Source organism: Vulpes vulpes, chromosome 10 (assembly GCF_048418805.1).
Source record: "Vulpes vulpes isolate BD-2025 chromosome 10, VulVul3, whole genome shotgun sequence".
NCBI classification, from domain to species: Eukaryota; Metazoa; Chordata; class Mammalia; order Carnivora; family Canidae; genus Vulpes; species Vulpes vulpes.
In genome coordinates this window covers 2,874,931-2,891,451 of record NC_132789.1, presented here as the reverse complement: position 1 = coordinate 2,891,451, position 16,521 = coordinate 2,874,931, and the positions used below count along the sequence as shown (strand labels likewise).

At 44.9% G+C, this 16,521-nt stretch overlaps 1 protein-coding gene across 6 annotated transcripts in view; it reads left to right on the top strand.

Moving 5' to 3' along the window:
• The window catches only part of GLT1D1 (glycosyltransferase 1 domain containing 1), an 89,466-nt gene that overhangs the window by 46,768 nt on the left and 26,177 nt on the right, over positions 1 to 16,521 (top strand). For all 6 annotated transcript variants that reach the window (XM_072722660.1, XM_072722664.1, XM_026017135.2 and 3 more), the window contains 3 exons: positions 993 to 1,049; positions 9,096 to 9,191; positions 9,756 to 9,805. In XM_072722660.1, the coding sequence (XP_072578761.1) occupies positions 993 to 1,049; positions 9,096 to 9,191; positions 9,756 to 9,805 (203 nt within the window). The remainder of the gene's footprint in view (positions 1 to 992; positions 1,050 to 9,095; positions 9,192 to 9,755; positions 9,806 to 16,521) is intronic.

Below are 16,521 nucleotides of genomic sequence, written 5' to 3'. Positions count from 1 at the left end.
AAGAATCACTTACCAAGTAAGCCCTTTCTTGGAACGTCCATTTTTTAAAAGATACCCTGACTCTATATATAATAAAAGGTGTCTTTAAGTGTCGGGGCAGGTGCAGGGTTGGCACCTCCTCATCCCTCTGTTGGAGCCTGATTTGTAGCCAGGGAACACATAGGCGCACCAGACACGCATGGGCTTAGAAGCAACACACAGGTTTGGACGTAGCCTCCACCACCTACGTGCTGAGTCGCCGTGAACACCATGTAAGCTCTGTGAACCTCATTCCCATCCGGATAAACTAAGGGAGTCAGTCTACTCAGCAGGGCTTTAAGGGGCTCCGAAGTGTGTGGATTGCACCCAGCTAGAGTCTACGCCCAGGACAGGTGTGCAGTGCACAGTCACTAAGTAGTACAATAGTGAGTAGTACCCTGTGTTGTTCAGTGCAAATGATGATCTCAAAGGTACATTGCAGAAAGGGTTATTGACTTAATTTAATTTCATAAAACTTTAGATTTGTCCTATTATCAGGATAATATGTTAAATGTTGCCTCTGAATTTCCTACATCCCAAAATGTTCAATTCAGGGAATTTTAAACTTAAATCTGCTCAAGGAGATGCCACAGATAGCGGGCAATTGTGTGTGATGTGGAGAGGGTTGAGATTAGGAATTTTAAACAGAGACACGATTCATATGTGGGGCTGTGTTTTAGAAGCCTGTTGCTTTCAGGTGTTTGTTAGAGACTTGTGTTTGCCACGACCTGGCAGCTGCCCCGCACAGTAATGGAGGTTGAAAGTGATGTGCCCTTCCTTGTTGGGAACCTGTAGGCTCCCTTTGAACCTCCTTTGGGGGAGGAATGAACAGGTGTTCACAAAGCACTCAGAACTTTGAGCTCTTTGTAAGAACCAAGTATGAGACCAATATTTGAACATTGACCCCAAAATAGCTGGTTGCACCTCATCAACGTGGTCTCTTTCCCTTTCTCTCTCTCTCTCCTTCAACCCAGGAATCGTGACAGTACCAAACGCCGCCTTTAACTGGAACACCTTCCTTCACTGTTCAGGTGAGAGATGAATCTTCTTACAAGATTTTTTTAAAATTAATTATTTATTTATTCATGAGTGACACAGAGAGAGGCAGAGACATAGGCAGAGGGAGAAGTAGGCTCCCTGCAGGGGGCCTGATGTGGATCTCCATCGCAGGACGCTGGGATCACGCCCTGAGCTGAAGGCAGATGCTCAACCACTGAGCCACCCAGGCGTCCCTTCTTAGAAGATTTTGACCAGAGTGCATCTTGTCCAGTAGTGTCAGGTACATGGTGTGCTCACGTGGTTTTGGAAAACAGGTTCTTCAGGTCAAAGATGTCTACTGTTTTAGGTGAACAGGGAAGAGAGAAATAAGAATTGGGTTCAGGACACACCTGGCTTCTCTCTTTTGTCTTTCTTGAGAGAATGGGAGGAAGAGTGGGTTTGAAGGAGGATTTTTAATCCATTCTGGATTAATGTCTTTTGTTAGGTACATGCATATATGTGAATATTTCTCCTGTTTCCTCTGGTTTATCGTTCCATTTTCTTCTAATTTATCCACTTTTCATTAATGCTTAGCACTGCCTGAGCCCTGATCAAGAAACCTTTGCCTCCTCCAAGGTCACAGAAATATTTTCCCTATTTCTTTCCCTCCAGAAGTTTCAGTGTTTTAGTTCTATCATTAGGATTCTAACCCATCTGAAATTAATTTTTGCCTGTGGTATGAGGTAGGGATCAAAATCCCTTTCTTTGTGAAAGTTGTTCTAGTATTGTGCATGGAAAATGTTTTTCCTTCGTTGAATTGCTTTGCTCAAAATCAGTTTACTGTATATGAGGGTCCATTGATCTGCATCCATATGCCGACATTGTGTTGTCTTCCTGCTGCAGCTTTATAGTTGAGAAAAGGGGTAGTGTGAGTTGACAACTCTGTTTCAGAATTGTTTCAGCTGATCTAGGTCTTTTTCGTATCCATATACATTTCCGCTCATCTTGTTAATCTCTAATAAAATCCTATTGTATTGATCTGTAGATTGATTTAAGGAGAATTGATACCTTAAAAATAATTTGTCTTAAAATCCATAACATGATCTGTCTACTTCTTAAAGTCTCATTTATCTTCATAATGATTTGTGTATACAGGTCTTATGTCTTTTTTTCACGGATTTTATTGTTTTTGATGCTACTCTAAAGGTTTTTTAAGTTTTATTCTTGAATTATTTGTTGCTAGTATACAAAAATATAATTGATTTTTTACATTATATCCTGAAATCTTATAAACGTGTTTATTAATTCTGATTACAGCATAGTTTCAATTCCTTTGTAGTATTATTTTGAATTCTATAAACTTATTTGACCAATCCCTTTTTAAACATTTTGATATGTAGTGGTGGAGGTGCTAGGATTTCAATCTTCATACATTTGCCCAATTGTTTTCTTTGGAACACCTAAAAAACAGTCTCTGGGTTAGATTACGCACTCAGTCGGAGCCCTTTGTACATCATGCGTCATATCTCCTGGGAAGGTAGCAGCAGTGAGTATGTCCATCAGCAATGCTATGAGATGAGGGCGCTATTTTTCCTACACACAGTGGAGCTAATGGAGTCTAGCCTTCATATTTTCCATATGTGGTATGATCTAAGTGCAGTCACGAAGTTCAAACAAAATTTTGTTGCAAAATATCTTTAAATAAAGAAAGGTTTTTGTCCACAAATGAGGCCTGTAAGTGTATACTCTTGGCAGCTATCATTGCCTTACAGGCTACCCAGCCCAGTAGTTCTGTGAAGGTGTGAGAACAGCTAACACTGACTCACCAAATGCAGTGGAAAGTTTAAGAATTCATCTGTTTTAACCTGAACTGCTTCTCACAAGAGTCAACAGTGCAAGGGTACTGGTGGGGGGAAGGGGCTTGATGTTGTAAGCCTGATATAAACTTCAGAGAAGAGCTGAAAATGCAAACTGTGGGCCACATCTGCAACACATGTAGACACCCCGAGCCGGTTTTCACTCCAGAAACATCAGACAAAAACTCCCATCCCCTACAGCATGTCAGTGTTAGGTTCCCTTGGAAAAAAGATTTCCAAGCATTTTATTAGAAACAATTTTCCAAGTGCATCCATCAACCTCGGGACCAGCAGCAGGGCCATTCTCTGCATCACAGATGAACCCCTGCTGTCCCACTGCTCTGTCACACTGGGGAGTACGGGCCATTATTCAGAACCAGTGGGCCCATTGTAAATTGCCTGTTGGGAGGTTATTTCATCTTCTATATATCATGGGACGCCGTTGCTGTGTGACTATGTCATAATTTCCAAAAGGAGAGTGATTTTTCATCAAGCCTGTAGCCTCATGGTTGTTTGTATCATTGGTCTTACTACTGAGTGATTAACGGAACAGGCAGCCAAGGGATGTTCAGGACTCCTCCGGCGGCACTTCCCCCGGAGACCTGCTGGGCAGCAGTTCCAACTTAATGTGTGCAATTAGGAGCTGTGAACGTGCTCGGGACACATGGCAGAGGGACGCGTGGTGGTGTCATAGTCGCCGGCTCTGCTGGATCATGGCATAAGGTGGAGGCAGAATCAATCGGTGTCTCTGGGTTTTATAACCAGGCGTCTGTTCTCATTTGCGGGGTCATTCATCTTTGTCATCTTTCCGATTTTAGAGACGGACCGTCTTCCCCACCCATCCTTGATCTTACCCTGGTGTCCAGAGCCTGTGATTGTGATTTGTCACTTCCACTTTGAGCCTCAGACAGTGAAAACAGAAGATACAGTGAATTTGACATAGACTATTATGATCAGATACTCACCCTCTGAATTCTTATGAACTGCTAACCTTGCAATCAAGAGGAATGGGTGGGAAAGGGTCTCATTTAACAGTGCCTACCAGCAGACGAGTGCTTCGTTAGCCATCAAGGGGTACCATCTGCTTCTGGGGTCTCCGGTGCCGAGTTTATGATGCATTCTCCTTTATAGCGTGCCAGAGGTCCTTCTGAGAATATTCAGTGTCTCTAAGCCCCAACTAACAAACCACTAAATCCTTTAATTTAAAACATTGAACGATGTTTATGCTAACCAGATTTCACAGTCCAATAAATCAGCTAGGGAAAAATAAAGTTGGTTAAATACACTAAGTAGCATCGTTATAATTTTTCACATGATATTTACAATAGTTATTCTCATCAGAAGATACGTGTACAGGTATCAAGTCAGCCACCTTAGCGTTTCTCTGCATTTCCATGTCCAACTTGAATGTTGCTATGGTTCAAGGATGTGTGATTTTTGCTTTTCAATCCAATGACTATTGCACCTTATACAGCAATTCTTTGTAGGCCACCAAACCTAAAACTATGAAAACTTCAATTTGACCATACCTTCCTGATTTTGTTCTATTTGTATATTTATTGTTAACATGTTTATTTAATTTTCTTCCCCTCTCCTTTTGTAAACTGTATTTATATTTCTACGTGGAGATTCGAATCTGCCAAGCTCAGATGGTGGTATCTTTCCTCCTCCGCTGGGCCTAGGAAAACACATTTTTTTAAAAGATTTTATTTATTTATTCATGAGAGACACAGAGAGGCAGAGACATAGGCAGAGAGAGAACCAGGCACCCCACAAGGAGCCTGATATGGGACCTGATCCCAGTCTCTGGGATCATGCCCTGAGCTGAAGGCAGACACTCAACCACTGAGCCACCCAGGCATCCCTAGAAAACCCATTGTTTTTCACGTGGAAAATTCATGTTACCAGAACCCTTGATATTTTCACAGCCCAAAAATCAGATTTTCTAGCTAAAATTCACTATGTCTAATGTGCTCAACCAAAGTCCTTGTATTCTTTTCTCCTTATAATGACCCATGGAAAAACTAAAATAAACAGTGGCTAGAACAGAAGATGGGAGAAAAAGTGGCTTAGCATAGATGGGGTTTGTGCTGCAGAGCCAGCTGATGAATCATGCAGAGGGTTGGGGAGTATGGCGGACGCTCAGCCTTCAGGGACACGGTGCCAGCTCTCGAAAGCGACTCACTGTTTTGAAGATAAAAATACCATTCTCCAGGAAATGGTAACATCGGAAGGACAGACATGAAAATCCGAGCATTTGTGAGGGATGAGTTCAGACCTTGACTCCTGTTCAACCTGGATGCTCACAGAGAAACGACAGAAAGAAACATAAGTTTGGAGTTAAAAGGAAGAAATGAAATGCACTAAAATGTTAGGTAGGCTCCTGCCTCACCTCCAGACGTCTGTAGGCCACTTTCTTTTCATTCTGCTGTGAAATCTAAGAATGGCCTCCATACATGTCCACAGCCCTGGCCCAGGACCCAGGCTGAGTTGGGTACTTCCAGGTTGGGGCCTCAGCATGTGCTTGCTTGATCATGACTCTCCAACTCTCATCTCCATATCCTTTTCTTTTTTTTTTTAAATTTTTATTTATTTATGATAGTCACAGAGAGAGAGAGAGAGAGAGAGAGAGGCAGAGACATAGGCAGATGGAGAAGCAGACTCCATGCACCAGGAGCCCGACGTGGGATTCGATCCCGGGTCTCCAGGATCGTGCCCTGGGCCAAAGACAGGCGCTAAACCGCTGCACCACCCAGGGATCCCTCCATATCCTTGAAAACGATACTGTTGTGCTCGGGAAGTGCACAGACGCTACTCAAACCCAATGCTGCCTCTGTATTTTATATTTAAAATCTTGTAAATCCTACAAGAAGGCAAAGCATGTAGTCCTGTGTCCTGCCATGGCCTAATTTAGTTTCCTAAATTCTCATGACATTTAATCTCCCAGGAAGAACATGAGGAGAAAGACAAGAGAATATATAGGGCTGGCTCTGTCTCCCTCTAGGGTCTGGTAAGTAGGGTTCTCAAAATCAGTGAGTGAGTTGAGAAACAGCACTTTTTTTTATTTTCATTTTTTTTTTTAAGCTGGCACCACACTCAGTGTGGAGTCCAACATGGGGCTTGAACTCACAACCCTGAGATCAAGACCTGAGGTGAGATCAAGACTTGGACACTCCAGGGATCCCTGGGTGGCGCAGCGGTTTGGCGCCTGCCTTTGGCCCAGGGCGTGATCCTGGAGACCCGGGATCGAATCCCACATCGGGCTCCCGGTGCATGGAGCCTGCTTCTCCCACCGCCTGTGTCTCTGCCTCTCTCTCTCTCTCTCTGTGACTATCATAAATAAATAAAAATTTAAAAAAAAAAAAAAAAAAAAAAAAAAAAAAGACTTGGACACTCCAGTGATTGAGCCACCCAGGCAGTCCCAGGGGCCAGCACTTTAAAAAATTGAAATGAGTTAGAAAACATCAGAGTTCCTCATATGTAATTAGACTAGTTTGGGGGGTTGGGGAATGTGTGTGTATATATATATATATATATATATATATATATATATATATATATATATATCTTGGGTACAAAGATTCTTTTTTTAAGATTTTATTTATTTATTTGAGAGAGAGAGAATGAGAGAGCATGAACAGGGGGAGAGTGGGGAGCAGAGGGAGAAGCAGGCTCCACTCAGCAGGGAGCCTAACACGGGGCTCGATCCTAGGATCCTGAGATCATGACCCGAGCCGAAGGCAGGCGCTCGATCAACTGAGCCACCCCAGCGCCTGGTGTACAAGGTTTCAATGTGATAGATGTATACTCCCCCAAGTCATAGAGCGTTTTGAAGGTCAGTTTTGTCCATTGTGGGCTACTCTCTCTCAAGGTTAGCTTTCTAGGGCTCCTGGGGTAGGGGTAGGTAGAGGGACACTTTTTCCAGCTTCACCTGAGCAGAAGGCCCCAGATCTCCCAAACCTGCTGTTCTGAGTAGCTAATGCATGTCTCATCAAAATAAAGGGACAAAATAGATTTCCAGCATCTGTGCTTTGTCACACAGCAAACATACAGAAGTAAATGAAGTCTTTTTACTAGGACATCACATTGGTTCTTAGAATCGTGCTTTCTTTGGCTACTATCTCCTGATGGTCTTGGTGTGTTTATTTTGCTATTGTACTTTGTTTCAATTCATTAATACAGGTTTTCTGATCTCCCCCTTCTGGGTGCATCATGCATCTCCTTCTACTTTCCTTCTTACCTTCTTCTTGCCTGTTTGAGGAGATACTCCATAGACATCATGATGATGATATCTGTGATGTTGTGTCCTGCCCAGTGGGTTACACAGCACATCAGCTTCCCCTGTACTGGTGCTTAAAAAATATATATATATATATTATATATATTATATATATATTTATATATTAAATATTTTATATATATTATAAAATATTTATATATATTTTAAAAATATTTAAAAATATTTAAAAATATTTATATATATTTAAAAACATTTATATATATTTTATATATATTATTTATATTATTTTTTATATATTAAATATATAAAATATATAAAGTGTGTATGCACGCATGTGTGGACTTCTGTGTGTGTGTGCACCTGTGCACATGTGTTCATGTGCCTGTGTGTGCGTGCACACACCACATGCCCTGGGCTAAGGCTTCCTCCCATAATTAAGTGGGCATCCCCTGAGTTTCTCCTTGCACCTCTGTTATCTTTCCATTGTCACTACTAACTAATTTTCATGAAGGCACTTTTAATTTTTGTCCTCATCAGATGTTCACTCACTGGCTTCGGTGTCACTGATAGGTCTTGCCTGGTAATGTGAGATTTTTCTGTTTCTCACACCTCATCTTCCTGTCCCTTAAAGGTTTTCTTCAACTTTATCATTTATTAAAGGGAATAGCGTGTCTTCTGGCCTCTAATGCCTCTGATCTTGGATTTGAATTCTGCACACAGCTTCTAGCTTAGGCTTTTGGTCAAACAAATAGTAAGTTTTATATTCCTAAGATTAGTTTTGAGGTGCTCCAGATATTGGGGAAATATTTTACAAACGTACCATGCCTGAATGAAATTGACAGTACTTCGGAGCCTGCATTTTTAGGGCCTTTCCCAGGGGGACCCCCCCAGCCATAACACTTCACATATCCTCAGATGTGGTCACATGTGGTTATTGTGCAGCATGTGTGACCGTGTGAGGCAGTGTCACTGGGCCTCATCACACTCACTCTGATGATACTACTATTCAAGGCTTACAAAAGCACAGAGAAACTGACAGTGTTTGCATAAAATAATGGGTGAAATAAAATGCATGAATGAAAACCTCTCACCTGCATGATTTTATGCCCAATTATATGCATTTGGAAATGATGAAGTCTTAGGTTAGCTTGTGTTAATTTTACACGAATAATTTCTATCGAATCACTTGCCTGTTGCTGCCCATCAAACCACTTCAGCATAAACGGGCATGACTGCGTGGGGCTGGCAGCTTGGCCCAGGCTCAGGGGGCAGCTCCTGCCGGCCTCCCCGCTCTGCTGCTGGGTCCCCGTTCCCTTTGCGCTGGGGTGAGGCCTGCTGGTCCTGCGTGGCCTCCTCGGGAGGGCAGCCGGGCATCTCCCCGCAGAGCCTCCCCCTCAAGGAGGCAGCCGGCCCAGCTGCGAGCTGCGAGTCGGTGGTGCTCCAGGGATGAGACACCGCGACATAGGGTTCCCGAGGCGGGGACTCAGAAGTCACTGGCTGCCCTTCCACTGGGCTGTCCGGCGATGCTAATGACCAGGCCTGCCCAGAGCCAAAGGGCCAAGAAGGCGGTTCCAGCGCTCCGTGAAAGGAGCCACCCACCCCTTTATCTTATGGACCTGTGAGCTCACCCGCATCCAGTGTGTGCACCTCTGTATACACACACGGGCTCGGGAATACATGACTGTGTAAAACACCTTTCTACTTTCATGAAGAAAATGCTCTTCCTGACCACAATTGTATCCAAATATCTTCCAGGGTCCGCAGTTCACATTGTCCCCTTCCTCATTGCACAGAGCTGGGTTCACATTTACTGGGCTGAGCTCAGCTCAAGTTTACCCGCCAGGAGAAGCAGTGCGCGCAGCGAACCGTGTGCAGACTGGGGGCGGGAGCAGGTGCAGAGAGGTCCGAGCCCTGCAGCGTTGGAGCTGTGTCTCGGGATCTTCGCTCCCATGGCATCAAGCTGCCTTCTCTCTGCTGAAAATATCTGACCTTTTCTGTTGCAGGAATTAACCAAAGTGCTGATAATTTACACATCTTTCTCCTGGTGTGTGGACTTAGACAAGTTAAGGACCCTCTTTATTTGGTGGATGCATTCTCAGGTACGTTTTGTTTATAGAATTCTGTTTGGGGACTGGTCTTAGCGCCTCTCCCATTGGGATTTTGAGTGTTGCTGTCTCCATCTTTCCACATGAGCAGAACTGCTTCTAGTTTGTTATTCTGGAAGAAAAACAGAAAAATAATAGTGCTGGGTAGTGATCTCACGCATTTCTACTTTCATGTGCCCTCGGCTTCTCAGGAAATCACAAAAATAGTGAATAATTGTAAGTCTAATATAATCTCAACCAGAGATATTTTACACATGTCAATTTGTGTGACGCGTTTGGAGATTTGCTGCATTGCTTGAATATCCTAAAGTCCATATTGGCTTCTGGACTGATTACTCCTGATTGTCCAGTAGGTGAGAGATCTGGATAATGCATAACATTCTAGAAAAAGCATTTTACTTAAAAGTATGTGATGTTCAATATTTACATTTTAAATACATATAACTTGACTGTTAGGAGAGCAAAACGATATGAATGATTTATCACATAATTATTATTAATTATGTTTCCATCTATGACATGAAACCACTAAAAATTTTTTTTCTTTTTCTTCCCAAGAATGGCATCAAGAAGAGCCTAACGTTTACATGGTGATTGTAGGTCCTGAAGTAAGTGGATACGTCTTAAACATTGCTCTCATGTCTGTCTTCCTCTTTATACTTTTTACATATTTCCTAAAATTAGTTGACATCCCTCTTCTAACCAAATTATTTTTTTTCCTTTTTAAGTAACTGAACTCTGCTTTTTAAAAATGAAAACCAAGGTTAAAGATGATGAGGCTTCGTAAATCTTTATAGCTAATTTCTTGCTACAAAGGATAGGTTTTTAGCAAATGCGGAGGAGTCACATCAGGATAAAGTCCCATGAAGTGAAAGTCTAAATTGGTGTTGTAAGGCACACATTGTGTGTACATGGTCCACATTTTCTCTGAAACTCCTTTAAGCTGCCCAGCAAACAACACAGAGCTATTCCTTCAGCCGATCACCAGGTTAAGTAGTTGACTTGTATTTAGGAGCCAAGGGGTATGGGAAATAACTCTCTATAAGCATGGGGAAAGGAGATGCTCGGACCTGACCTCAGCTGCTGTCCAGGGAGCAGAGGCCGATGGGAAGCCTGCGAGACCCTGTGACTTGTTCACAAGCCTCTGGGACATTCCCATGTCCCCTTAACAACGCAGGTCAAGTGCGTGCTGCTCTGTCCGCCATGCAGGGCTGAGCACTCAGGATTCAGGGAACCGAGGTAGAGACATGTATTGAGAATGAACTTTGGTTTACTCCAAGCAGTTTGGAAAATGAAGTAAGCTCTGTGTTTCCAGCAGGATAGGATATGACATCACAGAAGCAACCCCCGTGCTCCATGGAATGTCTGTGCCGGGCTAGGAGGTGGCACCCTCTGGGAAAAGCATCACTCATTTCCTTTGTCCTGCTTGCCAAACTGGGATAGTTGAGCTTGCGACCTTGCTATGTCACCTACTTTAGACATCGGGGGCACCCCTGAGACCTTGAGTGAGTAGAGTCTTAGCTGTTGTGCAGGCTCTCCTCCTGGAGGTTTCCTAGCTCCCTGGGGACACACAGCATGCAGCGGGACACATGCGCCTGTCTCTGTATTTGCAAAGACTTCTGGAGACAATACGTTTAGCTGGAAAAAGGCTTCCTAACCTAATAAAAATATCAAGGGCTCAAATCTACTATGTGAAAAATGAACCACCCCGTCCGTATTCCATCCATGTTTGGTGCAACGTGCGCTCACACATTTATACACGCCTGCACACACATATCCACACGGCACACACATACACACATGCTCAGCACCAGCCTTTTGGTGGCAACGAGATAAATCCCGGGTGCCCTGGTTAGTGTGAAGTCCCGGCGCAGCAGAGTTGTTTATTATGATGATTATTTTAGTTCTCTTTCCATTCTTCTGTTTGAAGAGCATTACTGAAAAGAAATAGTTTTAGTTTGATGCTAAAATCTTCTCTAACTGAGAGAGAGGGCCTCAGGCTTAGAAAGAATTTAGTGATGTGGTTTCTCTTTTTCACTGTTTCTGTTTTCATGGTGACATTCTATTTATGGCGCATGATACTGGCTTTCCAGCTACGAAAATTTTCCTTAAGAATAAATTGTATTGTCTTCAAAAATGTATTAAATAAGCAGCAGACGGATGGTATGCAGATATGACAAATTATAAAAATGCACACAAATGGCCAAACAGTTGTTATAAAGTGTGTTCAGGGTGCAAGCAACCCCAAAATGAAGACTTGGTGGACAGAAACGTTTGCCTGCACCAACTGAAGGTTGGTGACCTGCTTCCTCCATTGGACTCTCTATTGCGTTTCCTTGTAAGGAAGCCTGTTGGCAGGTGGCCAGCTTGGGAACACACTGGGAACACAGAACTCGGACAGAAACCCCGTCCCAGGAGTGATAACCCCCGTGGTGCTGGAGCTGGTGCAGCGGCCAGAGGGAGGGGCGACTGGCACAGGTGGCGCTTCCCTGGGTCCACCTGGGACCCCTACCTCCAGCCCAGAGCCTGCAGGGACGGTCTGGCACTGCCTGCCTCCTGAGGGCTTCCTCAGCCGTCATCTTTCAGGAGAGACACGACTATTATTTTGTAGTTTATATTGAACAATGAGGACTGTTACTCGTGTCCCAGAGGAAAGGTGTCTTTTCTACCACTTGCTATTGGAACACATCACTTTCCTGTAACCTGTGCTTGCTTACTTTTGAAGGAAAAGTGAGGACACAGAATTTGTCTCTTTCCCCCAAATTTCAGGGCAGGGAACCTTGTGCCTTGGGCTTGTGCTGGGGGACAGGGAGCAGGGGAGGCCAGAGGCTGTGGCGAAGGGGGTGAGAGCTGAGGGGGGCGGCGGTGCTGCTGCGGCATATTTGTGTATCCATACGTCCTGCTGCGGACTTCCCAGAGGAGCCACGGGCCTGCACGGCTGCTTAGAAATGTGTGAAACGGGTGCTGGGAATAAGTAAACACACCCACGTATGCACACAGACAAACCTTACAACATACATCTCTGTAGTTTCTTTTTGTGTTTTTAACTTCTGGAAGGAAGGTAGTGCCACGTGCTTTTGAGCAAAGGCTGTCATGACTTCGTCTCATGATGAGCCAATCAGAACTGGACATTCCAGGATGAGGGAACTGATGGTGGTTTGGAGCTGGGTGAGGGAAAGCAGGTCCTCAGTGATGCTGGAGAGCACGTCACTGGGATCCTTCATGATTCCATAACTTTCAGGGGCCCCTCTTTGCTTTTCCCCGGATAGTCTAATAAACCTACAATGCCTAAGAACAGCTACTTGCTTGGCAAATGCAGATCCCAGATGAGCCCTGGCTCACCTACGAGCTAGATGGCCGGCTGGGGCCCCAGGGACATCGGAGCTGCATGGACAGTCCACATGTTGGTCTGCTTTTGTGGAGCAAAGGACCCAAAGTGGCAACAAGGGAGGGTAGCTAGGAAAGTGGATGCTTGAGTAGGGGGCCTGGGAACCTCCATGAAGCATTGTGACCTGAGATTCACTGGCCCTTTAGCTCACTGTCACAAATTCCTAATGATTTGAAAGCATTTCTTTCACAAAATACTTCATGATCTAGAATTGAAACCCTGCAGGAAATGGGGAAATGCATCTGTTGGGTGCAAGTTTACTGCTCAACAAAAGAAAGGGTCAGTACCCAGACATGTGCGATGTTCACACTCAGCCTGGAGCTTTCCTTGGATTTGCCTGCTTCTCCTCCACCACTGAGGGAGTTAGCATCTAACACATCTGAGTCCACATTGGGTGATGCACATCAGCACCCTTCCATGGGCCTGAGGGCAGAAGCGAAGGCTTTGGGCCTGACAGTTGATATCTGCCCAGTCCCTTTGGGCAGCTGCAGTGTAATCCTTTGGATGGGGTGATGAACCAGCAACAAAATTTATTTCTCCTGCTCCTGGAGGCTGGAAGTTTGAGGTGAAGGTGTCAGCATGGTCGGGTTCCAGTGAGGCCTCTCCCTGGCTCATAGCTGCCTCTTCCCTCTGTGTCCTCACATCAGGGAAGGGACAAGGATGTTCTCGGGGGTCATTTGTGAGACCTGATCCCATCGTATAAGACTGATCCTATTCCCAAGGACTCACTTCCCAAAGACCTCACCTCCTGACACCATCTTTGGGGGTTGAGATTTCAAGGTATGAATTTGGGGGGTGAGGGAAACAATACTGAGGCCATTGCAGTGCCCCCACCTCATAAAAGGTCTTTATCAAATCTATTTTTATCAAAAAAACCCGCCACCAAAACCTTGATGTCATCGCAGCAGACAGAATAATTTGAGCTTCTAAATAAGACATCATTGCATCCAATGAGTCACCAGTTCCTTCAGACAAGTTGTCTTCTTCTTGATTCTGTGTCTCTTGAAAGATGTATAACTGACATATCTAGACACACGTCTCAGAACCTCTGGTAACTCAGGCAGGCTAGTGTCAAAGTTTCGCTTGTTTGTTTGCTTCCTGACACAACCAGCAGTGTTCTGGTGAGGGTCCAACAGGCAGTGCCCATGGGGAGTGGGGCAGGGGAGCCCTATTTTCTGAAAGCCCGATTGGCCTATTTCCATGGTGTAGAATCTTCTACAACGGCCAGTTTCAAGCTATCGGGGGATGTCTCTGAAGAGAGTTGCATGTGTGCATATGTGGCCATTGTGGGTGGGCAAAGCCAAACCAGCACACGGCACGCGGTGCCCTGCTACATGTGCACGTGAACTCAAGCTCCTGCGAATGCACCAGAAACAAGCTTTACTAGACAATGCTTCTATCACTTCATGCAGTTGTGCGCTCTAGTCCTTTTTTTTGAAGTAGGCTCCACGTGCAGCATGGAAGCCAATGTGGGGCTTGAACTCACAACCCTGAGATCAAGACCTGAGCTGAGATCAAGAATTGGCCGCTTAAGTCTAGTCCTTTGTAAAAGACTGTCCTGTGCCACCCCTTGCTACGTTAGGCTATTCTATTTCATGTCACTTTTAAAAAGTTTTTTTTTTTTTTACCCAAAAATTGATTTCATGATTTGCTTCCTAATCTGAAGTGTGAAAATGACTGACTTGGCCATGCTGGATGGTATGTGTGTAAGAAAGTCCCACTAGATGTATGTCCCCTCCAAGGCCAATGCACTAGTGGCTTCCGCAGCAAGAGCCCCTCCCCAGATGCTGGCCTTGCTCTGCTGGGATGCAGGCAGATATGCTTCCCCTGAGCACCGCATTGAAACCAGCCCTCCCCTTCATCATTATAAGATTTCCAAACATCTATCCATTTTCAGGGTCAAGGATTCAATCGAACATCGTGTCTGAATACCAAAGGAGGAGGGGATTCAAACAATTTTACACTTCGATTTGAAGCCTTGCTACAACATTATCCGTTAATAATTTGGAAATGGATTTGAGAAGTGGGTTAGAGGTCAAGCCTTGGGACGCATTGAAACCCACACTTTAATGACCATGTCACGTAAGAAATTGAACACCCCAAATATTCATTATCTTTGGCATCTGATAGGAGTCCAGTCCTATCCTATCAGATCCTATCAGATGCAGAGTTCTGCATCTATCGCCTCCTTTGTTAACTGTGAATCCGTGGCTGAATAAACTCTTTAGGTACGAATTACACACTCTCAGAGAGCTTGTAGCCTTTCCGGGTCACATGCTGGCTTCTCAGTACAAAACTGCATTGACTCGGTGAGCTAAAGCATCTGTTTCTTATTAGGGAATCACTGTGCTGCGCACAGATTGGTCCCTTTGGTCCTTTCTCTGCAAGGAGCCCCGTCACATGGGACATACCAGCAAAGAAGAAATGGCACCAGCTCAGCCAGTGCCCCTCAGCTACAAGTGTCACACCAACTCCAGCGAATGCAACTTATGAGAAGATAACAGCAGCCACGAAGAGAATGGTTGGAAGGCTGGAGACCAGAAACTTCAGAGGCCGGGGAGTCTTAGCTGGGAACGTTCCATTCCAGGCATCCCGCTGGGGAGAAATGAACTCTACCCACTTCTTGGTCTCCAGATCCTTCTGTTCAAGGTCCAAGATGCAGCTTGGGTTGCATCCCACCCTTCTGTAAGGAGAGGATCAGGCCCGATTCCACTTTGACAAGCCGTGTCTAGGGGAGGAAGAGCCAAAGGAAGGAGGGCTCTGGCAAGAGACGTGGATGCTTAGTGTCAAAGGAGAAGTAGATGTTCAGAGCATGTGCAGATCCCCTGTTTGTTTTAACGCTCAAAGGGAGGGAAGACTCTTATAGGTCAGGTGATGGGAGTGACACAGCCACGACATTGGGTCCCAGCACCTCCCTTCAGGGAAGTGGGAAGAATGCCCCTTAGCAAGGAAATCTGTGCTCATTGGTAGAACCGCTGCAAGACTGCTCTTGTCGTGTCCTCCTCTCTGAACGTGTGGGTGTGTGACAGTGACGGTGAGCCACGTCTCAATAGGAGACCCAGCTATCTTTATTTATTTTATTGTATGTTCACAAAAACATGTACGTTGCAATAAATGTGTATGTGTAAGTGTGTGCATGTATAATTATGTATGCAAAACTTGACTTCTTCATCCAGTCCTTCGAGAAATACCTACTGAGTGCCACTGTATTGTAGGCATGTGGACACATCCCAGTGGCTAGAACATACATGACCCCTGCCTTCATGGAGCACAGAGCCCAGGGCAGAAGGCAGACTGGAGCTGTGCCAGCAAAGGAGAGCCCAGGGGCTGCGGGGTGTTGACACCAGCTCCTGCCACTTCCCCGGCCCAGCCCAGAGGGCAGGGCCACACTGCTCTTGGGACTATCTTTGCTCCACTTGTCAAGCAGCATTTATTGATTCTAGCAACCACTTTTAATAAGTAGCACAAATGTTCTTAGGTCACTTGAAAAATCACTGATGCTGTGTGTGTTTTATTTTTTAGATGCCACACATATGTTTATTTTCATGGTAATTCTTAGCAAGAACATTTTAAAAAGCTGGATCTCTGTCCCATACGGCATCTACATAATCATTCATTGCTGCTAACTGCTGGCAAGTGAGTGAATACCTTTAGACCAAGTGGTATCATCCGCGTCATGCAAAGGGTCGTTCTGCGTGGCCCTGAAGTACAGCGGTCGCATGCACGGACTCTGGAGTCAGCTGGCTACACCTTGCCTCTCTGTGCCTCAAGATCCCCATCTGCAAAGTAGGCATGACCCAGACAATGCCACCTGCCTCATCGCTTCTTGCGGGGAGTGAATAAGTATCGGCACAGTGCCTGGAACGGTGCCTCGCTCAGAGGCAGTGTCCTGTGACATTAAGGGAAAAAGACCTTTCCATGCAAATGTTTCCTTTG